Genomic DNA, 25,520 nt, shown 5'->3' with positions numbered 1-25,520 from the left:
TTCAGCCTACACTCGAGTAGGACCTTGGCAGAGACACATGCCCGACTGGCATGTTCTCTCCCTCCTGGCCTTTCGTTCGGGAGCTTCAAAAGCTTTCTTCAGCCCAAACATCACAGCGACCAATGCCAACTGACACCGGCACATCCACAGAGTTTGCGCAACTTGCATGACAGACCTCAGCAACTCAGCATTTTGGCTAATCTACTTTATTTACATATAAACATACACGGAGCACTGCAACATGGCTCCTTCTCTCTCTAGCATCAGACAGCAAAGAGGGGGAAAAACAAAGGACAATAGTCCCTCTTCACGGAACACAGTAACACAAACATTCTGTCTCCGTCATTTCACACTCTGTGGAGTCAAAATATACCACGTCATGTGAAAGACAACAATCTCAAGACTGCAATCATGGAGAAGGAATTCTAACAGGCACAAGAACCCCCACAGTGCAGGGGCAGCTGCCTAATGCTGAGCTTCAGCACAGATCCAACCAATATGGCAAATAGAGATGATGTGCGTTGTAATCCAGCAACATCTGGAGAGAAACAGTTTAGTCAGCCTTCCCCTAATGTAACCCAGTTTATAGCTGAGTCTCAGAAAGTGCAATTGAAAAAAACACACAGTACGTCCCTTTTACCCCCAGCCTCCATTTCCATCCCCTTTTTCTGTTGTTTCCCCTTGTCAAATTTTAAACTGAAAGTCCCCCGGGACACAGACCTGTCCTCTTATAGTCTTGTAAAATGCCACGCACACTGGGAGCACTACCAAAATAAATGAATATTACTATCAGCTGCAAATTGATTCATACCAAGCAATAATATCTGTTGCTTCTTCCTTCTCAGCAAAAAAAAGAAAAAGAAAGCCCTAAAAAGAATATTCAGTTATCACACAAAACTCTGAACACAGAGCCTTCTGAGCATGTGCATGCCTCACAATTTTTTTTAAAAAAACAAACATAAAATAATATCAAAAACCCAAACCCGGACATTTAATCCAAAATGCAAAAATCTGCCCGGATGGGGGTGCTGGTTCCCCAAAACCAGACGTGTCCAAGAAATCCCAGGTGTAGGGCAACACTAGACCATGTGGTTGCACTATATAGAGAGTGAGCTTCATGTCCACCTCCTGGAAAACAATTGTTCACAAACATTTGCAGGGGGGGGGGGAGCACACTTTGTTTTATTTATTTTCAAAGCGTTTTAAAACACACACACACACACACACACACACACACACACAAACAATCTGTGCTCTGAGAAATTACTTCATACATGTTTTATAATAAAAGAGGTGATTTTGGCCAGAGTGAACAATTTAACCCTTTTCGCTATGGCCTGCTATGGGAACCACCTTTTGTCCAGGATTAAACTGGTGAAAATGTCGTTTTGCGCAAAGATGCAGCAATGGGTAATTGCACCACTGTGAGTAGCATGCTGAGGCTGTGTAGCGACTGACACAGGATAAGTGCAGGCAGATGGAAAGAAAGGCAGAGGATGACCTGGAGCAGGGCCCTTTCGTCAGCTTTACACCCTTTGCAAAACACAAATAAATCCTTTAAGAAGATTACACTTTTCACACCTTCCCTTGTTCCCTGGGGATTGAAAGATCTTGGAAATACATGTATATGCAAAGAATCATACCTCTTTGGCATAATGGTGGTATAAGCGAATGTACAGTGCCAGAAAACATCTTCCATCTTTCACTAAATGGAAATGAAGATTGTTGCTATTGTGTTAGAGTAAAAAAACGGAGATTCTGGCCAGGTCTTGAACTGCTCATTGTACAAGGTATGGGTCTTTGTCATCAGTTTTACCTGCGAACCAAAAAAATGCCTTTCCACACACCTTGAGCTGCTTCTGGCTTCTTTGTCTATAAAGGACACACCCTCTCTTTAACTCCACAGAGCACATAGAGCCATCTAGTGACTGAACATTATATTGCAATCAAACACACGTAAAGAAAAAAGCATCTCTTGTGAGCAAAGCAAATAAATCTTCAAAATTTTAATCTTCACAATTTGATATAGTTTGTCGAGTTTAAGCCAAGGAGGTCTGCCATTAACTGGAAAGGAGAAAGCCATATGAGAGAGACAGAAAGAAAATCAGGTAGTTAAAACATCAAAGAATTATTAAATTAATATTTAGAGCACATTGCAGCCACTTCTTGCAATTTACTGAAAGCCCCAGAATTGGATTTCAAACCTGAAACTGATCATTCTCATGTCACTGGCATGAATCCATTCATGACATTGACCTATAGGGCAGCCTAGAAATCTTTCAAATAAATAACAGTGACTCTAAGTATTATAGTTTTGCAAAGTACAGTATAAAAAGACTTAGCAGGTCGAAAAATTATAAGAACCAAATGTTTAAAAAACATTAATTCTTTTGGAAGACTTGAGAATTGTATTATGAAGCAATTTCTGTAACGGTGGGATCTAGAAACATTTTTTTTAAGGGAAAAAAAAGATAATTCCCCTATAACTACAACTTTTTGAGATTAGTCTTTGCATAGAATTCAGTTACTCTCGGACCTATGGTGGCTTTCTTTCTTTCTTTCTTTCTCTTTATGTTACTATTAACATTTTGAAAGCTGCCTTCAGTAGTGTCACCATGTCCAACACTCCCAACTTTTTCATTGCCTTGCCTTCCAGCAACTTTGGACTGAACCTTTTAAACTAGAATATTATTTCAAAGAACAGAAAGTTTCAGTAAAGCCACTAGGCATAAAGGGGGGGGGGGAATGAGCAATGTTAATAAAAACTCAGAAAGCAGTGACATAAAAGGAGAAATTACATAATTTCCATATTTATAAATCCAAACCCTATGAGGATTCCAGCAGGCGGTATCAAATTGACAGCACGCATGGCAAAGCCCAAAACAAGAGAGAGAAAAGTTCCAATTAAGAGAAAGAATCAGAGTGTCGTTCCCGGAGTTCCATTTAAATCAGAACCAATCAAGGCTTGTTCTGATTCCTGCCGTTTCACTCAGGAAATAATGAGAAAGATGAAAGAGGCCCAGCCAGCCAACGCAGCCCCACACAGCCCTTTGAAGCCAAGAAATCACAAACATCACTTCGGAGAGTTCTGCCTTCGCGAGGCAGCTGTTGCGTGGCCTTCTTCAAGAAAGCAATCTACAGTTTGATTTTGCCTTGCAACAGCCCCTGCACCTTGGTGCTGACAAACAATCAAGGCCAGCCTGCAGGGGCAATGAGTTTCCAAGCAAGAAGGGGAAATCTTTTGGAGGAGGGGTGTGAAAATTGATCAAGCCACATACTCAGCCCTGGATCGGTTTTGCTTCAAAGGACATTTGAGGTCATGTTCATGCATGTCTCAGGTGCTATCAAATCACGCATCCCACATCTCATTACTATTCCTGTCGTCATGATCGCAAAGGTCCTAGAGTTCAGAAGCTGTATTATTCATCTTACTACTTTGCTATTACATCATCTCTTACCTCACAATGCACCTTGTTCCACTATATTGTGAGGCAGCATTGGTTGCTGGGCATCCTCCATCCCCGCTCACCTCAGCAAGTCCACCTCCTCACTACAATAAGGACAGTGGGCTCTTGCCAATAGGTCCTCTGCTATGGTGCAGATCCTCAGCCGATGAACACCCGCACCAACCTTGGACTCCAATCCCATTGTGATGGTTTTATACATTCTACAAATTCTATAGATTCATGGGGCACAGAAAATCAAGGAAACGCCAAGTCAGTGAAGTCAAAGAAGGGCAGGAACAAGGTAAACTGACAATCTTGGAGAATGCGTTCAGAGCTGGGTCACAGTAAGGTATTTGCAACCGTCTTCACAAATACCTACCGCAAGGTATGTAGCCTATCTAAAGGGGTGAATTAATTCATATTATCAGCCATTATGTCTCCTACTCAAAATTGGGTTTTCCATCTTGCTATGACCTGGAAACCGTTAAAATGTGTGCTGGAATCTAATCTAAGCCACCATGAGCAGAATAAAAAAGCTATTCCATGAAAGGAGAAATTAGCTGTGCTGTCTCCATCATAAGTTTCAGCTGAATTAGGAGGTTTGATGCAATAGAATGGGGAGGGGAGAGTGTGGCAGGAGTGCTGAATGGGGATCTGAGGAGCGCAATGGCAAGGATCCCTAAGGCAGCAGACTGTGTTACGTCAGCTGACACCCCCATTCCAGTGGTTGGTCTACCACTTTCAGTTCCCAGCTCAGCCAGAAGCCTGATCACCATCTGCCGCTGGTAGACACCCCATCCGAGGCCTCCAATTTAGGGTGCCAGTTCTCTTCTCCTGAACAGTGCAATAAAACAGACTGCATTTCCCATTCTCTCTTACTGCTTTGTCAGTGTTAGCAATCAAAGGACCACGGCTATTTTTATAAGGTGCATCTGACCACCACCATCTATGCACTTATCACCTGACCTGTCAACATGGCAGGAAAGGATTACGGCATGACCAGTGCATGCTTTGAAGCTGTGCAGCCCAAGAGTGCCCCAAGGGAAGAAATATAATCCCTTTCCAGGAATGCTGCAAATGCTTCTAAATGTGCACAATTAATACCAAAGGAGAAGCACTGACAGCTGCCATTTAGTCACTGTACTAAGGTGCACTTAGGGATGATCCAACCTCTCCATTGTAGGCCTATGGATGCCAATCGATGCTGTTTTTAGAAATCCTGGCTTAAAGGTTATGTCTTGTAAAGCCGGCGTGGGATACCTGTGACCCTCCAGACCTTGTTGAACTGCATTTCCCATCATTCCTGACCTGTGGCCGTGCTGGTTGGGATTAATGGGAGTTGGAGGTTGTGGCGATCACACAGCATCCTCGGACATTTCACCATCTATTGATCCCTGTGCCACCACTTTATTTCTCTCTGCCACCACCCAGGCCCTACCTGGGACAATACTGAGTCCAATCAGGGTTAAATTGCAACATAAACTTCTGTTTATTTATTGCAGTTTAACAAGCGTATGGTTTCATAAATGGTATCGGTCAATTACATTCATGGGGTGCCTATCCAGACCTATAACTTTTGCTACCTGCTCTCACTCACTAAACCACCTCTCAGATATTTACTTGTCATCCTAGCTTCTAACTTCCTGACTCAGCTTATTTCGCTACACTAACTCAACCTACCCACACTCTATCCCAATTCACTCCCACTCCAACCCAACCAACCACCCAACTCCCAACGAACTCTCCAACGAACTCCCCCTTTGCCCCTCCCAGAGCTGGTTTTATAGTCCCTCTGACTCCACCTGGGTCCTGATTGGGTAACCTGTTGAACTATTTCACCTCCAGCACTCTCTCATATGTTAACATCACAGAGGCCAACAGCACCAAGAGGGCCGCAGGTATCTCATTATTGTTGCCACAGTACAAAATCCTTCTACTCCTTTCCTGCTCCATAAGCTTTGCTCTGCTCCATTATTCATATTTAATCTTTGTAATGTTATAATTTGGTTTCAATTTATTTCAGCACCTGCTCATGATGCCACTAGATGGTGAATATGATACGGTCATCAATTATCTCCTAGGTGTTTTTTTTTATGTTTGTATTGCATTGTATAGGATATATGGAGAACTATAATTAATTTTTTTACTGCTTTCTTTCACTGCACCCTTTCTCGCTAGGGATCTTACACTTCCATTACTAAACCAAACAAACACTACTGGTGTTTCCGCAGTATAAACAGCTTCCATTTTCTTCTTAAACCAGGCAGGCTTACTTAAACTAATTTTAACCGCTTCAGTTGGGAGAAGTAGCCCAACTTTAGGGACCAGCAGATCCATGCAAATATGATCGGTTGGGCTCTCTAATTACCATATGTTGTAGGCAATCAATAGAGATGAATATCTCATTTCATATCCTGTTTGCGGGCTTCCCAGGGGCAGTTTTCTGCTGGAAGATGCTAGAGGCTGCCCTCATTATCAAGGCAATATTTGCATGCATTCCACTTCATAAACATACTACTCACCATGGTTGTATACATGTTCCCGTTCACTCAAGCATCCAGTGCATTCCCATTGCTTGTTGAGGAAGCCACATAAGCACTATGTCAGCCACAATCCATATCTATCTAGCCTGTAGATTCTTGACAAATGCGGCATTTTCATGCATTTCCCCCCAAATCAGCTTCACTTTGATTTGAAAATGTAAACCACATAAAGACATCTACCTACCCTCGCCACCCACTGGTGTGGACAGAAAGCAGGCAAACACATTCAACCATACTAACGTGTACAACAATGTACAAAGGCTGTTTGAAACTCAGCAGGAGAAAACCACCTTGCTATGTTTTAAGCTGGTAATGTGTGCACAGTCCATTTATGCAAAAGCTAGAGAATGCAAGAGTCATGACAGAGAATGCAAAAGTCATGAAGAGGTGACTGTGAACATAAATTGCACTGACCATATATGTGTCCCTGTGCGCACACACACACACACACACACACACAGAGGCAGTAGGGATTTTCATTTTTTCCCGTTCTTTTATGGGCCTCAGGTCTTTAGTTATGCATAGAGCTCAGGTGGTACTGGTACTCATCTGAAAAGTATTTTGGGGATTGGGAGCACTAGGGCACCACCAGCTGAGATGTTATCTTGTGCCAGATCACTTGAAGGCAGAAAAAAAAACTTTATCATTTTCTAAATGTCAGCTCCTCTCCTTCTGTGGAGGGGGACAATTCTCCTTCTGGCTCAGCTAGCTTGAATCTTAGATTCGTCATTCATGCAAAATTCAAGGCCAAAGGAGTGAGTCGTTTAGTAGTTCACTCATCTTAAGTCTGTTATTAGTAGAGTTGTGACCTTATTGTTTGTAAGAGCCTAGTGTGCTTACTTAGCCAGCCTCAGGTAGGCCTACCCCCCCAATCAATACATCTTTCATATGAGTACCAATGGTACCTTCTCCAGTAGTACAGCTGGTATGAGTGAAGGGTGGCAGCTTAGCAGAAAAAGAGGATATTTGGATACACTTGTGGTGGTATGCTGGCTTTTAGGTGGTGTTTCTGTTTGGCTTCCAAGCAGCCAGATTCAACAATTTTGATTCTGGGTGCCTGAGAAAGCATTGTGTGAGCAGATCTGGGATCACAAATAGCATCCAAGATGGTGATTTATATCAGGGGTAGGCAACCTAAGGCCCAGGGGCCGGATGCAGCCCAATCACCTTCTCAATCCACCCCACGGACGGTCCAGGAATCAGTGTGTTTTTACATGAGTAGAATGTGTACTTTTATTTAAAATTCATCCCTGGGTTATTTGTGGGGCCTGTCTAGTGTTTTTACATGAGTAGAATGTGTGCTTTTATTTAAAATGCATCTCTGGGTTATTTGTGGGGCACAGGAATTTGTTCATATTTTTTTCAAAATATAGTCTGGCCCCCCACAAGGTCTGAGGGATGGTGGACCGGCCCATGGCTGAAAAAGGTTGCTGACCCCTGATTTATATCTTGCTCTTCCTCCCAAAGGCACCCATGCCATGCCTTTCTTCCATGTCATTTCTTAATCGAAATTGCTTTTCCACCCCACCCCAAAGCTGCCATCAGCCCTGCTGGGGGAAAATACAGATAGCTCTACCATGTTTGGGATTTTTCTCAGTTTGTTAATAGCAAAATTGTGGGGGGAGGATTTAAATGGAGAAAACAGCAGAGGAAAATGTTCCAACCTACACTCCCTCACTATCACTGCTCCTACAAAAACTGGGTATCCCCTTATGGCTGCTTTAAAGTTTAACAATAAAAAGTTGGGAAATACAATCATGAATCGACTGCATCACATCTGTTTTGGCCCTTAGATTCAATTTCCATTTTCCTTAGATACTAATTTCATCTTATAAAAACTCCACAAGCAGCTATCTTTTAGAAAGCATACTGAAAGCAAAGCAATATATTTGCTAATATTAGACTGTGCTGGCAATATGTTGTTTTAGAGAGCATTTAAAAGTGTGAATGAGAAATAAGGTCAAGTAACTTTTTGCACAGTATGTTCTCTATAAAAAGTATGCACCTTTTTTCTGTTTGAAGTATTTACTAAACATTTACATGCAGTTCCCTCAGGGTTTCACTACAAACACTGCAAACATTCTGTGTGAGACACAGCATTCAGAATGTGCCGCCTCGGGCACATGGCCAACTATGTACTGCCATTTGCATAATCTCAGCCACTTATAGCCTTGACATTGTGACATATACTTGTTTCCACACACAGCAGTCACTTCACAATAAAAGATCCCCATATATGGCCTTGCACTTACAGAAGCCAGATCACATCATGGTCCCTAGATGTTAGCATTTCCCTAGTGTGTGCTCCATACCCTGCAGCTGTATAGAGTACCTTTACCTCCCACGTCGCCATTGTCGAAAACATCTTCTATATGTCTAACTTACCCACCTCAGATTTCTCAGCCTGGAGAAGCTAACTCCCAAGGCTCAATTCATACACAGAGGCAAGGCCCATGCCATTTAGAACAATACCACACTGCCTTTCATTTGAATTCATCCAAAGAGTGTCAACTCTAGGTTTTTGAGGTTCCTTGCACTAGATACTCTCCATTATCCCTCTCCATCAGAAAGTCTCAACACCATTTTCACTAGTTGCTCCTGCTGCTCTTCTTCTTCACCACCACCACCACCATCATAGCTACCACCTGCCTGCTCACGAGGCAGAGCGCCAAGCAGGCAGTGGCATTTGCTGCTCCTCTTCCTGGTAGAGCTTTCCTGAAGAACAGACATGTTCACCTGTCACAACAGTATCAGTAGGTCAGCCTAACATAGGTCACCCTGGATCCAACTTTGTGGGATGTATTATCCAGTAAATACATGGCAAAATGTTGACTGAGAGATTTCAGCTAAGTAAAGGTTCCTCTGGGCTGAGCTCAGTGGAGGCCACATTTGATCCTGATGAAACCACAGATATTTGCAGACATGACCTCTGCTGCAGTCCCATTTGCTCCACCAAAAGCTCATTGTTAAATGCTGATGCCAATAAAATTGATCCCTCCCAAAAAAGCATTTACCAAAGAGATACAGAAAGGGTGTGAATACTACTGTGAAGTATTATCAACTTGCAAATTGCACTGCAAATTTACACCTAGGATACTAGACATTCACAAATGAGTTTCCTATATGCTATGACTCAACCATAAGCAGAGAAGCTGCTCATTTGATGGTCATTTCAGGAGCTTCAGCACTGGGATAAAATATAAGTGGGATTTTCTACTCTGAACAACTGTGTGGCATAAAGCTAAGGCAAAACACAATTGGACAGAGGAATCACAAGTAAATCACTGTCACTGCTCAACATACATCATCTCAGTCCTTATCTCATTTATTAAGATGTCACATTTTCTGCCTGACTTGGTTTAAGGCAGGTACCACTTAGGACAGTTCTTAGCAACCCTTGCTTCAGATACTGAAAAGACTCAACTCAGAGCTACAGCTGTCCAAGGTGGACAAAGCAATGCAAAACTTTAATTCCCAGGCAATCCCAAACACCCCTCAAACCAGCCCCTTAACAGCCACTTGGGCTATCAAGGATTTCTGTCTGGCCATCATCACACAGCATCTCAACGAATCTTCACCTTACCTTTGCAGGCCACATTATTCTCGGGCTCATATCCAGCCTTGCAGGTACAGCGGCCAATGGGAACCATCCACTCCCCATCACCATTGCAGTACAACTTAATGGGCACATCCACCTCCTCGGCATTCGGGATGCACGTGCCCCGTGCAATCACTAGGGAGGTGCTCTCTGCTCCTGTCATCGTCTCTGGGAAGATGGCAAAATTCTGCACCACGCTGGGGCATTTCTTAAAGAAGACCCTCACCGACAGCAGTGACATGCACGCCCCATAATCCTGAAAGGCCAGGTAAAAGCCGTTGCGATTGAGGGGACCAAAGCTCCTCACCTCTGTGTTCACCTTCATCAACCTGCCACCAAAGTCCACTTGAGAGAAGCTCTCGTCTGCAGCGATGGTGTCCACCTTGAGGTAAGGGGCCTCTGTCCAGAAGGCTGACTTCTTGGTGGCGATGACAGAGTCTGTCTCATAGTAATACAGGTTGAAGGTTTCCTTGCAGGAACCAGGGACATTTGGGAGGCTGCTGCAGTCCCTCACCGTGAAGCGCATCTCTGTGTAGATGCGGTGCGCACCCCGTCGGTTGATGAACGTGGTGAGGAGCCAGTTGTTCTGGTTGGGCTCAAAGACATTGCACACCTGGTAAGTCCGGATAGTGTTGAGGTTCTCATCGTAGCCACTGACTTCTTCCCACTGTGTGGAACAAATAAGAAGGGAGGGAGGGGGGGAATCAGGCAATTAAAATGAATGGAGAGAACGAAACACAGAGATGGCACTTTAAACCAGGGGGATCATTAATCACTGCAAGCTAGCTGGGATACACAAGACTTGGAGGATTTGTGTGTTCTACTTTCAGTTCTGAAAAACGTGAGAGACATCCCTAATTTTAGGGTCTGTTCCATGAGCATGGAATCAGCCAACAGAAAGAAAGCCAATAAGCTAAGAGTTCTTGGCCCAGTCACACACACACACACACACACACACACACCCTGCTTGAGGCCAGCAAAGTGACACACACATTTAGATTTTTACTCATATGCTAACCTGCTTCTTGAAGCTGATGTAACTCTGAATCATCTGATGCCCTTAAGGTTCTGTGACAAAGATCATAAAAATCAACCAGTTTCTGCTCTTCTGATAGTTTGACCTCTTTTAACCCCTAACTGGCAGAGCCTCGGTAAGCTTGGCAGTTTCCTGAGCAATGCTCATCTTGGATAGAGCTGGCAACTATCAGGGTGTTTAGTGTAAAAAAGAGGGGGGAAATGTGGGCCATAATTAAATTAAATTAACAAGCTGGTCTAACTGAAATGACTGAAAATAGGTTGGTGACTCAATAATGCTTTTCAAGTTATACAATAAAAGGAAAGGGACCCTACCTAAACCTGTAGGTGGGCTATCAAAACCAATAAATTCTGCTCTGGAACCAGGGACATTTCATTAATTATTTGACTAATGGATCTGAAACAGTTATACCTTGCCTTTCAGCTTCCCAAGGCAGCTCACAATAATAACAATAAAAACAATCAATGAATCTGAATGCAATTAAATCATAATTTAACAGCAGCATAGATCAGAAAAATAACAGTACAGTGGTACCTCGGGTTAAGAACTTAATTCGTTCTGGAGGTCCGTTTTTAACCTGAAACTGTTCTTAACCTGAGGTACCGCTTTAGCTAATGGGGCCTCCCACTGCCGCCGCGCCACCACCGCGCAATTTCTGTTCTCATCCTGAAGCAAAGTTCTTAACCTGAGGTACTATTTCTGGGTTAGCGGAGTCTGTAACCTGAAGCGTCTGTAACCCGAGGTACCACTGTAGCATCCTAAAGCCACGTAAGAGAGGAGGTGGTGGTCATCGCTCCACATTAGAAGGACAGGTGAGGGGCGTGTATGGGTTAATCCTATTCCTTACTGCCAACATGCATGGCTGCTATGGCCCCCTGCTATCCAGCCTCTGGGAGAATATCTCTCTGTGTACCAATGTATGCAAACAGAACTCCTCCATGGGAAGCAGGGCGCTTTCAGAGGCAGCCAGATACAGGGAGTGCAGGAGGACAGGCTGCTCCACTAGCGGCAAGTGTAGCTGCCAGAGTGCTGGCAGAGAGTCACCTTTGCCAAGATTATTACTACAATGTTACTACTAAGTTGCACTAGCTTCCAGTTCAACGTACTGGTTATTACCTATACAGTGGTACCTCGGTTTGCTAACTTTATCCGTTCCTGAAGTCCGTTCTTAAACCAAAGCCGTTCTTAAACTGAGGCGGACTTTCCCTAATGAGGCCTCCCACCGCTGGTGCCCTTCCACTGTTTGGCTTCCGTTCGTAGACTGAGGTAAAGTTCACAAATCAGAACACTACTTCCGGTTTTGCAGAGTTCGTAAACTGAATAGTTCATAAACAGGACTGTTCATAAACTGAGGTACCACTGTAGTGTTTTAAATCAGGCTTCCTCAACCTCAGCCCTCCAGATGTTTTGGACTACAATTCCCATCATCCCTGACCACTGGTCCTGTTAGCTGGGGATCATGGGAGTTGTAGGCCAAAACATCTGGAGGGCCGCAGGTTGGGGATGCCTGCCTTAAATGGTTTGGAACCAGGATATTTGAAGGGCTATTTTCCCTCCCATGATGTTCATTGTTGGATGTCCTACTCCATGTCCCTTTGCCTTCAACTACTCAGCTGGTCAGGACATGTTACAGTGTCTTCTTAGTAGCGAGGCCAAGGTTGGGAAACTCCCTCCCACAGGAAGCCTGATTAGATCCTTCCTCCTGGCCTTCAGACAAATAATGGAGACATTCCTACTCCACCAGGTATTTCATCTGCCTCTATTTTAGCAGGGGGGTTTTCTGCTGCTGTTACAGGTTGTTTTAATGTTCCTTCCATTTTTATCTGTTAATAATGAAATTTTTGGGGTTTTTTGTGTGTAGTGTTTTTCTTTAAGATTATTGTGATGTGCCTTGGAGGACTTGCAACTGTGATGTGCCTTGGTGACCTTGTTGTCAAAAGATGGGACAGGGACATTTTTAAACAAAGTGTGGTGACCAGTTTTGATAGAATATCGTATGCAGTGAAAAACTCTAATGGTTTGTAGGTCGTTTTTCAGCAAAATGATGGCATATAAATAAGGAGAAAGGCAAAGAAGACACTGGGGCAAGGTTGGCTGTTTCTGCAGGCCATCTACCACCAGTTGCCCAGTGAGAAGAATCCTGATGACTTTGGATATCACTCATGAGACAACCTGGAAGGGATCTGCATCCTGGAAAGTGAGTTATAAGGAACTGCAATAATAAACATATAAAGTCTCCACATCCAAGATAGCCAGGATTCTATACCCTGTGAGAATGACAGACTGAATTTGGTTATTTATAAGTCACCCTTTTGAGGCATATCTACTAAAGCTGGCAAAGAGCAATAATACAACCATAGAAATGCAATAACATAGTGAAATATCACTTCCACCTGGAGCTGGCTTGTGTGGCTCCTGTGGACCAATCAGAGTGCTGCATTCTGGACCCTATTGTTCTAGGACCAATCAGACTGCTGCCTTTTGGATCCTATTCACTCAGTCCATAACACACAGTGTAACACAGTACGCATTCCAGCATAATATAGCACTGGCTTACCCAGACTTTGCACATTATGGCTTACTGGAACAAGGGTATACTCCTAGAAAGAAGCTTGCAGGGTCTTTGTATCTTTACAAGCAGTGCTGAGCTAAGCCAAAGTTTCATTTAATGTTCCAGCCCAACCCAGACTGGTGGTTAAGCTCTCTCCTCGTTAATCACAAATAGTAGTGAAAATTTGGCTATGAATCATGAACCCGGGTTTGGAAAACATACTAAACCAAACCTCGACTTAGTTCAGTATGGAACAAGATTTTTTAAAAGGAGCAAGGTGGCTACAAGCTGCTCTCCAAGAGTCCACACATTTGTGTGGTTCCAGCAAGTCATAGATCGGCTTACCATGTCATACAAACCACATCAAACTGCAAAATACAAAAGAAATGGCAATACAATTCAGACAGCATAAAACCATTTCCAAAGCAGGCACAGTAAAACAATAAAACACTAGCATAGCATCAGCTAAAACACATCAGCTTACAGCTATCTGAAACTGGTGGGTTTTTAAGCTTTATTAAATACTACAACTGATAGTGGCAACCATAAATTTATTGGGAGGCAGTTCCTTTGGGGGGCTGTGTGCCCATCCAGCACCTCCCTACCTAGATTACCCAGTTTCTTTACCCACAGCAACTTTGTCTTGTCTGGTTTAAGCTTCAGTTTGCTCACTTTCATCCATCCCAAAACTACCCTTTAGACATGTGTTTAGAAATTCCACAGCCTCTCTAGGATTTGCAGGTATGTTGCTGACACTGTTCCCCAGTGGCTTCATGTATATATCAACTATCTTCAACCTTTTCAGACCCAGCACCCACTTTTAACACAAACGTGCATTCGGGAACCCTTTTCTTGAAGCATATATTTGCAATATATTTCCACCTTGGATCAGGCTGTGACCCACTAGGATCCCAACCCACCAGTTGAAGATCAGTGGCTGTGGATGATAAAAACTGAGAGGGTGGGAGATGAAACCTTGGCACCCTGTTATGCCAAAGGCCACAGAATGAAACAGAAATTTCCTCGGGACGTCAATGTAGTCCCCCAAATAATGTAACATCTGAGAACTGACTGTAGATAGCTAGACATTTCCCATTTCCCCTCCACAAGGAGCTCAGGAGTGGTACAAATGGTACTCCCCCTCCTCATTTAACATTTCAGTCCTCCTCCACATAACATTTCAGTCTCCTAGACACCTTGCTACTGGTCTCAAACCTGCCTCTCCCTCCCCCCCCCCAATTATATTTTTGTGGTGGTTATTTTCTCATTGAGGGTTGCCTATATAGGGTTGGGGTGTTGCCTGCTTTTTCAGCTTGTCTTCAGTTTGTTTCAGGGGAGTGTAGGTAGTTTGCCTGTTTAGCATGGGTTCTGAGCACCATCCATTTTTCTTCTGTGAAATTAATACGTTGTGGTGTCCACAACAGTTTCTTAAATTTCTCATGCTTTTTTTTAAAAAAGGAGTTCCCTGTTTTAAGGTGTTGCAAGACAGCTCTTGGCTATTTTTGCTGCAAGAGACTAATGTGTCTGCCATTTGGAAGTGGTGAATAAAGTGATCCAAACCAGCACATTTCAACAAGGAAAAAAGGTGGAAAATCACTTCACTCAGGTTATGGCTATGGGGGGGGGTACCTTAAGGACTTTAAACTACAAGCTCATTGCAAACAGAATAGTGAAAATCAAACCTGTTAAACACCATGCCCGAAATTCAAGCGTTCGAACCTACTTGTCTCCATCTGCTAACATGCTAAAGCACAACTGTATTATTGCAACACTTCTCCAGTAATGACCATATTGAGTGGGTGTCATATGATCATAAATAAGGGAAGGGGGAGGTCATCTGTGCAGCCACATGAGGAAAGTGGGAAAGCGGATGAACCTGTGGTCCACATGTGGTTTGGGGAATAGGAAATGAATACGAGAAAACTTGCTCCAGGCAGGGCTCTCCGCTTCTCAGTTTTCTGAGCAGCAACATCCATCAAAATTGACACAGGGACTGTGCCAATTTTCAGGTGGAATAATGAAAGGGCATTACCGTAATGTTGGCTACTGTGGCAATTAAAGGGCAGGAAGAAAGTGTGCCTGGGCCTGTGGTGGAATTAGAATATCGCAGCCCAATTTATAAGCCATCTAAATTGCTCCGTGTTTACAGGCTGATTGTTTGCAACAGCATTATTCATATGGCAGCCTTTAAGTGCTGCTCTGGATGTGATGCATAATTCCAAGGTGCTCCAGTGCCACTGAAGCATGAATTAATGGCTGTGTCGCCGAACGTTATCAGAAGGATTTTAATGTTTTTTTATGGAGATGAGAGTATTACATATGTAAGCAAAACTGTATGGTGTAAAATGTTAGGCTGTCATGTAGATCAACGGAAGTTAATGTGGTGGCAAGGGGAAAGGAGATTATTCTGTGCTGAGGAGCGCGCATGTGCCTGCAACCTCAGGTTGCTTTCGGAGTTTTCAAGTTCTTATTACTGCACTTAAAAAGTCCACACAGTATTTCCCCTACTAAATTTCAGCTCCAGAATAAAGTGCTGAGAAGCAGGAAAGGCTCGCAAAACTGTAATGCAGCCACCAATCAACCGTTTACTTCCTTCCTAGGTGGTGATAACAATCCCATTAAAAGGTACTATCTCTGCCTCTATGTGCAACAATATAAAATTGTTTCAAAGCATGTACATTTATACACAAGCTGTTATGCTGGATTCTCTGCAAAGTGCATCTGTTGATAAGGGCATTCTTCCTACCCGCTGCAATAACTTATTTATAGACAGTTTGCCATTCACTCAAAAGAAAGGACCCAGAAAACCTTGCAGAACTGCATTCTTAGGAAGCACAAGCACACCACTAAAATGGAACCAGCCTTTGTGCAGCAATTTTGTATGAGCATATGTGTTTATTTACCTGCTGAAGTATCAAGATGAGTGGATGAGCTCATTAATTTCATTGCAAGTCCCTGGGTTCTAGTACTATGGGAGAAGGAGAAAAAGTTTTCGCTGTTCATGTTCTTTCCAGTTTTTATGTTATAAACCTCAACCACGTCTTCCCTTAGTCACTTTTTAAAATTTAAAGTCTGAATGCTTTAGTGACTCTAAAGTTAATAATGCTTCTTACCTATTTAACTGGGATAGAAGTTAAGATAATGGGTTTGTAATGTTCAGGTCCTTCCCTAGATTAGTGTTTTTTAAAAAACAGTATTTTTGACTATTGACTATTTTCCAGTATTATGTAAAGAGATTGTTTTCTGCATATTTATTCTGCATATCTCGGGTATATATGCTCCTCAAACTCAGTAACAACTTGATTTTTAAACTTTATATTTTTCTGTCTAAACACAGATCTTTCCTAATGGCCTATCTAAATAAAATTTGTTATTCTGTTTCATATTTGACAACTTATCACATCCAGAATCTATTGCAAGTATTTTTTAATCCTAGGGACCATACTTCAAATAATGTGTGAATATCAGCCTTGGGGAAAGAATAAGGATTTGGCACCATACTATTTCCCTAACTTCCTTGGTATGATTCACTGGGGTGGGGATGCAGAGTGGTATAAATATATGGGTAGATCTTGATGAGGCTGCAGCCTGCCCAGCACCATTCCTGATTTGTCTTGGCTCATCACTGACCTCTCATAAGGCATGCTCTTTAAATATCAAAATCTGGTCTTCAAAACATTATGCATCTGCCAGAGCCTCCCTTACAGCTATGATGTGCTTGTAAAGGGACTTGCAGTTTTCCAAGTGGCAGATCAGATATAATGGACACAATTACAATAAAGGGGCATTAAAATAAAATAAGGATGGAGATTATAATGATAGAAATAACACTTCCATGAGGATTTCGCACTGTCCACCCAACCACACAGAAAGAAGGGGAGGCAGATGTCCTGCAGGCTGGACCAATAAGTTTTGCTGACTGAGGCAGAGCAGAAAAAGCTGCCCCCTGCCCCTCCCAGTCCAAGTGAACATGCACAGAGTTGGTTTTGAATGAATGTTTTATTTCAGACTAGTACCTAGAGCAAACATAATGCAAACTACTACCAGCCTCCTACAGGGTCCACCAAAACCAAAGATCTAGGGTTATATAAATATAATATAAATATATACAGTGGTGCCTCGCAAGACGAAAAGAATCCGTTCCGCGAGTTTTTTCGTCTTGTGAAGCAAGCCCATTAGCGGATTAGCGCTATTAGCGCTATTGGCAGTTTAAGGGTTATTAACGCCTATTAAAGGCTTAAGGGATTAGCAGTTTAGCTGCTAAAATGCTTTTAGCAGCTTAGCGCTTCAGAAAAAGGGGGTTGGGAGCGGGGAAAAAACTCAAAAATTTTCGTCAATTTTCGTCTTGCGAAGCAAGCCCATAGGGAAATTCGTCTTGCGAAGCGCCTCTGAAAACGGAAAACCCTTTCGTCTTGCGGGTTTTCCGTCTTGCGAGGCATTCATCTTGCGGGGCACCACTGTATTATATATTTATATATAATATATAACACTACAGCTAAAGGGATATAAATATTTCCCTTTAGCTGTAGTGTTTTTAGAGGGTTCTTGATACAAGCAATAAATTGAGAGTGAACATTTTACATCAGAGAAAAAAGGTTCCACAACTGTTATCAAATCTCATCCAGACATTGTGCGAACATTCAGCCAGTAGCCTTACGTAAATAGCTAGTAATTTGTCTGAAGAAATATTTCATGTCAAGTAGAATGTATCTGTGAGACTGACAAGAACGCTGACCATTGTACATGTAGAGTGGATGGGGTTTAATATAGACACTGACGTTGATCATCTATCTCTAATAAATATTGATAATCCATCCCTAATAAATAATTTATCTTATGAATCTAAATAACTTGGCACTTCTTCTCAACTTCGGTAGCATGAATTGCACTTATTTATTTAAAGTATTAAGATGTTTATTAAGTGTGTCCCAACTAATTCACACTTCAAAAAAAAAAAATCTAGTAAAACAGTAAAAACATCAATATTTGTACTTGTATTCATTTATTTTTGTTCTGTTTTATTTTAAACCTTTATAACCCACTCTTCAAAAAAAAAAAAGCCTTTCCCATGGTGGGTTACAAAAACAAAAGCCATAACAGATTCAAACATTAAAAGAAGCAGATAAAAATAGAACATTTTTTTAAAAATAAGAAACCATCTTCGGGGAATAAAATTTCACATTTTAAAAGGTCTGGGAAAATAAAAAAGAACTTTGCCTGGTGCTGAAATGACATCAGAGCAGGCGCCAGGTGAGCAATAAAAATAACTTAATCAGCAGCACCAAAGGAGAAGCAGTCTAAAGATCAAATAAAATCAGAAAAACAAAACAATAAAAGAACAGCAGCCGCAGATCACCCATTAAATTCTTGGGGAATAAAAAGGGCTTAACCAGTTGTCTAAAGTGATAAAAATGCTAGAGCCACCTGAGTTCTTCCCCAGGGAGATAGTCCATAACCTAGCCTTTGCCAACATGGTGCCCCCCAGATATTACAAAACATGTGTTGTAGTGCAAAACATCTGGAGAGCACCAAGTTGGTGGTGGTTGGCCTAACCTGTTTATCCCCCTAATATCATCTCCAGGTTTGAGGGGCCCGTGGTATTTCCCCAGATGTTAATGGGGGATTCCCCCATTGAAGCAGGTGGCAGGTAGCCCTGTCCTCTCCCTTAGCTCCCTCTCCAGTTTATTTCCGCCAGCTGCAGGGGTGGGAATGAGGAGGGTGGCAGATGCAAATGGCTGCCACTGAAACTGCCCACATGCGCCAAGCCATACTATATAGCATTATTCAGGGCTTTTCTAATGCTCACATGACACTCAGCAGTCAGCGGACACTCAGGGATGTCAGCAGTAGTGGGATCTTGACAGCTGCCCAAGGATGTTGTGGCAGTGGCCCCAAAGACCGCAATAAATGTGGCAATGTGTACCCCTGTAAATCCTTGAGTGTGCTTCTAATAGAGAACTTATGGTAGCCTGGTACTTTATGAAACTGGTGATTTTGCAAGTTGCCACCCCTCATTGGGGCAGAAATACAGCTAATATGTGAATGACAAAGATACAGCTCAAAGCTAGAGCACAAGTTGCTACATGGTGCAAATGGCTACACGTAACACAGGTTCCCAACACGTACACTAACACAATGTAACAGAACACGGTGGGAATCAGAACTTAAATCCGCAGAAATTGCCAGTGCTTATTCCAGTTTTGTATTAAATGAGGTAACAATGTATATGATTGGTGGAAATTGAAATGCTTTGTTTGAAATTTTATAAATACCACTGCCTGGACCACCGGGCGGGGTTGCAGTTTTGCGGAATGATCTGACTGTAACCTATTGCTTTGCAATAAACAATGTTGGACTCCTAACTCCTCATGTTTCTGAGTTTTATTGGTGTAAATTCAGGAGATAAGCCATTTTCTGGCTTACAACCTTTTGGTGCCATGACTCGGATTCGAACCGAGGTTCCTGCAGCCACAACGCAGAGTACTAACCACTATACGATCATGGCTTACAACAATGTCACCTTGGGTGCCACCACAGAAAAGGCCCTCACCACAGCCACTGTTGTGGAGGGTTGAGGTGATTAAAAAATCAATCCTCCTGTCAGACTGGGAATATCCCCTCACTCACCCAGTTTAGGATATTCCACCATCCTTCAGCACAGTTTCTTTTCTTTCAGCAAACCTCGCAGCTCACGTATATGTCAAACAAAGCTTTAATAATAAAGAAAACTGTAACACAATAACATACTATCTAAGAGGAACTAAAACAACATGGTGAGGCAAGGATGACAGTTGGTCTCTCTAACTGAACTTAACACATGAAGGGAGGGGCCGATTCCAGGTCACAACACAAAAGCCCCGCCCACCAGATGCCAGACATTCTACTATTCAAATTAGGCCCCAGTGTTTTTCTTACAAGGACACCCAGAGAAAGGCCCCTGAAGCAGTTCTTAGACTTCAGGCAGATTCATATGGAAGAAAGCTGTCCCTTTGTCACTCAGGTCCTGAGCCATTCATTCAGGACCTTGAAAGCCAAAACCAATATCCTGAGTGGTGCCCAAAAAAGCCCTTGAAGCCAATAGAATTTTTTTACCTGGGTGAAAAATCAACAGTTAACAATAGCAGCAACAAAAAAACCCTTTTGGTTCAACATGTCTATCCACATTCGCTCAAGCTCCAGAATGCCTGGAAATTGCAGCTGTTGAGGCCTATGAACAGAACCTTCCAGAAGTTTAGACATGTGCTAAGATGCTTTTCCTATGCCACAGTTTATGGTTATAAAAGGAGGATGTGATTCATATATATATATGGCAAGGCTCCCCCTTTTTTGGCATTCTAACATAAAGTTTGACACTTTGCTTATTTGTTATGACATTAATACCCCATGTTTACTCCAAGGAGCTCAAGCTGGCCTCCTCATTTTGTCCTCATAACGAATCTGTGAGGTAGAAAAACCTAGTATTTGCTATAGACCCAAATGTCCTCCCAATTTCTCCTTAAAATGACAGGCTATCATTCAGTCAATGTACCCTTAAGATAGGTCTATGACTGTGACCCTATAATCAGTCTTGTGTATCCTAGTTACTAATCTATCTGCCATATTCTGTACCAGCTTGAGTTTCTGAATAGTCTACCCAGGATAGGCTTGCCATACATCAGGAAAATTCCTGACACGTCCTGGTTTTTGGGTGTACAAATGCAAAATGTAGGGGGAAACCCAGCTGTATGGAATGCGATGGAAAAAGCAGCGGAAACAGCTCCAAAAGCTGAAAATAACTATTTTGAGGGGAGGAGATAACTGTAACAAGGCTATCTCCAATCCATTATAATGAGGGCAAGTGGACAGGAAACACCAGAAACCTACCAACTGAATCTAGGCTCTCAAACAAGAGACTCATCCAAAGAATAATTATGCAAATGTTAACATTAAACATTATTTCAGTCTCTCCAGCCTCAGTGGAGCTGCTTGAGTGGTAACAGTTAAATGCAAAAATGGCAAAAGAATGAAGGCACTGCCATGCTAAAAGACTAATTCATTTCCTTGGGAATACTAATACTAAAGCACAGAAACGATGTGCCTTGGTATCTCATTCTAAAAACGGTCTTGGTTTATACTTTGGGTACTTTTGTGCTATGCAAATGTCTGTGCAATTAGCATTTCAAGGAAAGTTATAAAACGCTTCCAAAGGACAATCATTTGGGAATGCCACCACTGAAGAATAGCTTGTGACAGAGCTGGATCGTTTTTGTTCAAATCATAATGAAATGCTAGCAAATACGAATGTTTTATAGTCTGAATTTAGGACTTTGATAATAACTTGGGTTTTTAGTTATACTGGCTGCCGTGGCTTTAAAAGTGAGTTTAGGAGGGGTTTCAGATGCCTCTTGCTCAGGCACCAAGATTATTTGGCAGGCAATGCCTTCTGGCTTCATCTACCTCTGTAAATTGCTCAGTGATCAAATTAAACAAGGAGAAATGGAAAACCAGGACAAACTTTCAGGTCCTTTTTGGTCCTTCATGTTTGTTTTTAATTACCTTTTGCTGTTTGTTTTTGATTTCTTTTTGCTTTAACTTGCTTTTAATTTTTTTATGATTTTATTGTCTGCTTTTATGTTTTGACATTGTTGTAAGCCACTGTGATATATTTTTTATGATACAGCAGTTTGTAAAAACTTAAATAAAATAAATTTCGCCTCTCTCATCCACTCTAAAGAACTTGTTACTGCAAATAAAACGTAAACGTGCTCCAAATGTATATCCTCATCCTCATCTGGATGCACACAGAAAAATTGCATTTGAACTCAGAAGGTCATTTGTCTATTTGGCACAGGGCCAGACAGTGATATTTTACTTCCTGAGGTGAAGAAGTAAAGGGCTCCCGCTCCCGCAGAAGTCAAGGTACATAATTACCAAGGCTGCCCAAGTTTCTTTGGCACATGAGGCCCAAAATCTTAAAAGCCCTTCTTCCTGGGTGTAAAAGACAATAATAATAAATTCAGTAACTTACTAACTTGTTGGTCATTCATGACACCTCAGAGCAGCTGCCTAAGGATATTGCCTCACTCTGCTTCACTGTAAGGTCAGCCTTGGATAGAGTTTTCCAGGCCACCCTTTAAATTGTAGCATGTTATTATATATTGGGGGGCAGGGATTGGCTGGGTTCAGAGAACGCATTCATGAGTATTTCCCCCTCACAGGTTAGAGAGTCTTTTGGGGAGGCAAACCTGTGCTCAAATAGTGTATACCTGGTAATATCCCCAAACACAATTCCCCTCACGTTAAACCCCAGGATGATGGGAAGTAAATGGCAAATCACTTCTCTTTACTCTAAATCCCAACTCCTGCATATTTGCTGCCAACATGCTCCCTACCTGATGTGGCAGGCTTACAAGAACAGTTTTTTTGCATAGTACAAAATGGTAAGGTCTGCTCTTGCTGGAGAATTGCTGTACATATCAGTCTGAAATCTGAAAGGATTCATCCCCTCAGAATGGGTGACCGTGCCTACAATTGGTATCCAATGCTGTCAGAATGTAATAAACTCAAATAGATACAGGGCTTTTTTTTTCCAGCCAAAACGCACTGGAACTCAGTTCCAGCACCCCTCACGTAGGCACCATTGCCATTATAAGAGAACAAGGGAGGTGTTTGTGGTGAATTCCGGCACCTCTTTTTCTAGGAAAAAAATGTCAGTGTTGATGAACCCTCAAAGGGTTCCTTCTAACGGACTGATGTGCCTGAACCTCAGCATGTTCAAACCACGGTGCAAACTTTGCTTGCAAGTTACATCCACTTATGTGATAAGGGAGAACAAGTTATAGCCAGTTTTTTAGATTCCGCATTATACTAGATGTGGGTGAAATAGAGGTTTGAATTTAACGTAACAGATTTAGACTCAAATAAAAAAATAAATCAGAATGGACAGAGCAGACCCAAAAAAACAGATCAGGTCACTATACCCACCCAGTGAATGAAATACCCTTCCCTGGCATTCTACTGTAAGTGGAAGACTGATGGCATCAGGAATAAATACCACAAGGAAACATCAGATTAGCATTTCAAGCAGCAGGCTAGTGCACCTACCCAGAGATACAAACACCAGCCTGCCATTTGTCCCCTATTGTGTCTTTTGCCCCTTCATTATTTTGGTAACGTTCTTTGCAAATTCCACTGGAACTGATTTTCTGAAATAATTTATCTACAAGTACTTCAGAGCCACACCAAAAAAACGTGTTTTTTAAAAAGCATGTTAATTGCTACCACTTTTGTTTAGAAGGGAAAGCAGCTATAGAACCATGATTTGGCCGAAGGCTGTCTGCCTGTACCCCACCAATAAACACACACACCCCAGACTGCTATTTGCCCCAGAAAGTGTTTTTACTATAAAAATCAACTTCAGGAGCAAACTGCAGTCAAGGTGGATCTTCAGCAGGAAACTGGTAGACTCCAGATAGAGTGCTCAGAGCCCTATAGCTGCTTTTTATTTGAAACAAAAATGACAATGGATAATAATAATTTAATAATAATACTCTTATTATTCATACCCGCCCATCTGGCTGGGTTTTCCTGCCAGTATGCAGAGTGTGATTAAAGGTAATATGAAGTTTGGCCCCAAGGGAACTCATGGTAAGTTCAAGAAAATATATTCATTTCAGCACAGCTCTGGACTTTTCCCATCCTGTTGTCGAAATTGTTATTGAGTTGTTCCACTGAATATCAGAAAGGGCATAGGATCAAACTCTGAAACATTCATTTGAAAAAGTCCTGATGAAGACTGGAAAAGTCAGAGTGGACAAAAGTGTTAACGTCGGAAGTGTGGTCATATCAAATGAGGCCACAATAAAGCCCCTCAGGCTGAGCAACTGGGAGATTGTCAATAATTTTTGCACAGTTGCCCGAGTAAAGTGGAGAGGACAGAATCCAAATTGAAAAGAATCAAGAAAAGAGAGGTTACAAAAAAAATGAGACATCAAATGCAAGCAGTTCACTTCAAGAACTCAGTGGTGCGATGAAGGGGGGGTTGAGAATGATATGTGATAATAGCTGGAGTGGGAGGAGAAGTCATGTTTGAGGATTGAATAGAACCTGAATTTTGCAATGATGAAAGTGGATGACTAAATGCAAATCCAGAGGTGAATTACATTGCACCCAAGATGTGCAGTACTGGGTGTCCACCCCAGATGCATAACTAGTCTGCCCGCCTATCTGTTCTTCCCTTGACTACGGCCGCATTCACACCATACATTTAAAGCACCACGTCAACAGTAATGGCTTCCCCCAAAGAATCCTGGAAATTGTAGAGCATGCTTAGAGTTGTTGGGACGCCCTCAGAACTCTCATTCCTAACACCCTTCACAAACTACATTTCCCAGGATTCGCTGGGGGAAGCCATGACTGTTCCAAGTGGTATAAGAGTGCTTTAAATATATGGTGTGGGTGGAACTTTAAACACAGCCACCGGTGCAGGCACAGCCAGAGGTCTCCGGAAGAGAATGGTAGGCCAAACTGTACAAAATAAACCATGTTAGTGGTACAAAGATTCCCCACCCCCCTTGCAAAAAAAGACCAGTCTCTAGAGTTCTGTGGACCTCAGCAATCCCATGTTTGCCTTTTGCCAGGCCTGCAAATGCCCCACCCCAAACTCCTACCTGTGGCAAAACCCCAGAGCCATTCGGACAGCTGCCTCTACTATTGACACTGTAACAGTGACAAATGCATTGTTCCGACAAGATCACTTTAAATAATTCACAGGGAGCTGGGGATTAAGACAGTGTTTTTCCCTGTCTCTGCTGAGATTTAAAACACTTCCAGCTGGGAGATTTAAAAGACTATAATGGACTGTTTCTTCTCCTGCCTCTCCTCCCCTTCACTATCCCAAAAGCGAACTCAACAATAACACACACACAGAAAATGTCAGAAGGGGAGAAGGAGAAGGTGGGGGGGGAGAGAGGGGGGAGAAAGCTTGGCTGGTAACCATGGCAATATCAGGCACACTATTCAGCTGTCATTATTCCAAAGGTTCATACATGTCATTATCTAGGACGTCAAATAAAAGCTGCCTATCACTCCTGTCCTTCAAAGATTGAATAAAAACAAGCTACGGGACGGACTAGACTAGAGGGTGTCTCCCTAACAGTGGGTATCCAAACAACATCTTGGCACCCAAATAAAAGAAAGGGAGAGAGAAATGCCTCTTAGCGTGTATACTTGTTCATTCTGGTCTGGATTCCTTATTTGGTCATATATGGTGTTTATGACAGATTATCAACATTAACTCTTACAAAAGGCAGCTAGGATCCAAAACCATTTAGGTGACAAATGTATTGGGAATTTTGCAGGACAGAAC

The 25,520-nt window shown here is 42.4% G+C and overlaps 1 protein-coding gene and 2 long non-coding RNA genes across 18 annotated transcripts in view; 1 reads left to right on the top strand and 2 right to left on the bottom strand.

Moving 5' to 3' along the window:
* EPHB1 (EPH receptor B1) overlaps positions 1–25,520 on the bottom strand; it is a 347,409-nt gene that overhangs the window by 187,106 nt on the left and 134,783 nt on the right. For all 15 annotated transcript variants that reach the window (XM_083443210.1, XM_083443209.1, XM_083443212.1 and 12 more), the window contains one exon: positions 9,573–10,254. In XM_083443210.1, the coding sequence (XP_083299336.1) occupies positions 9,573–10,254 (682 nt within the window). The remainder of the gene's footprint in view (positions 1–9,572; positions 10,255–25,520) is intronic.
* Positions 1,992–3,397, bottom strand: LOC310678908. Its single transcript, XR_014512023.1, has 2 exons — positions 3,279–3,397; positions 1,992–2,064 (listed from the first exon to the last, which is right to left on the bottom strand). It is a non-coding gene; the product is annotated as an uncharacterized lncRNA (long non-coding RNA).
* LOC310678895 lies at positions 9,836–14,736 on the top strand. Of its 2 annotated transcripts, none has more exons than XR_014512007.1 (4): positions 9,836–9,975; positions 10,064–10,203; positions 12,661–12,820; positions 14,633–14,736. It is a non-coding gene; the product is annotated as an uncharacterized lncRNA (long non-coding RNA). The 2 variants fall into 2 exon arrangements; XR_014512008.1 differs by having other exon boundaries at positions 12,649–12,820.

The sequence above is a fragment of the Podarcis tiliguerta genome (assembly GCF_965153285.1).
Source record: "Podarcis tiliguerta genome assembly, chromosome: 5".
NCBI classification, from domain to species: Eukaryota; Metazoa; Chordata; class Lepidosauria; order Squamata; family Lacertidae; genus Podarcis; species Podarcis tiliguerta.
This window is presented reverse-complemented; position numbering and strand designations above follow the sequence as displayed.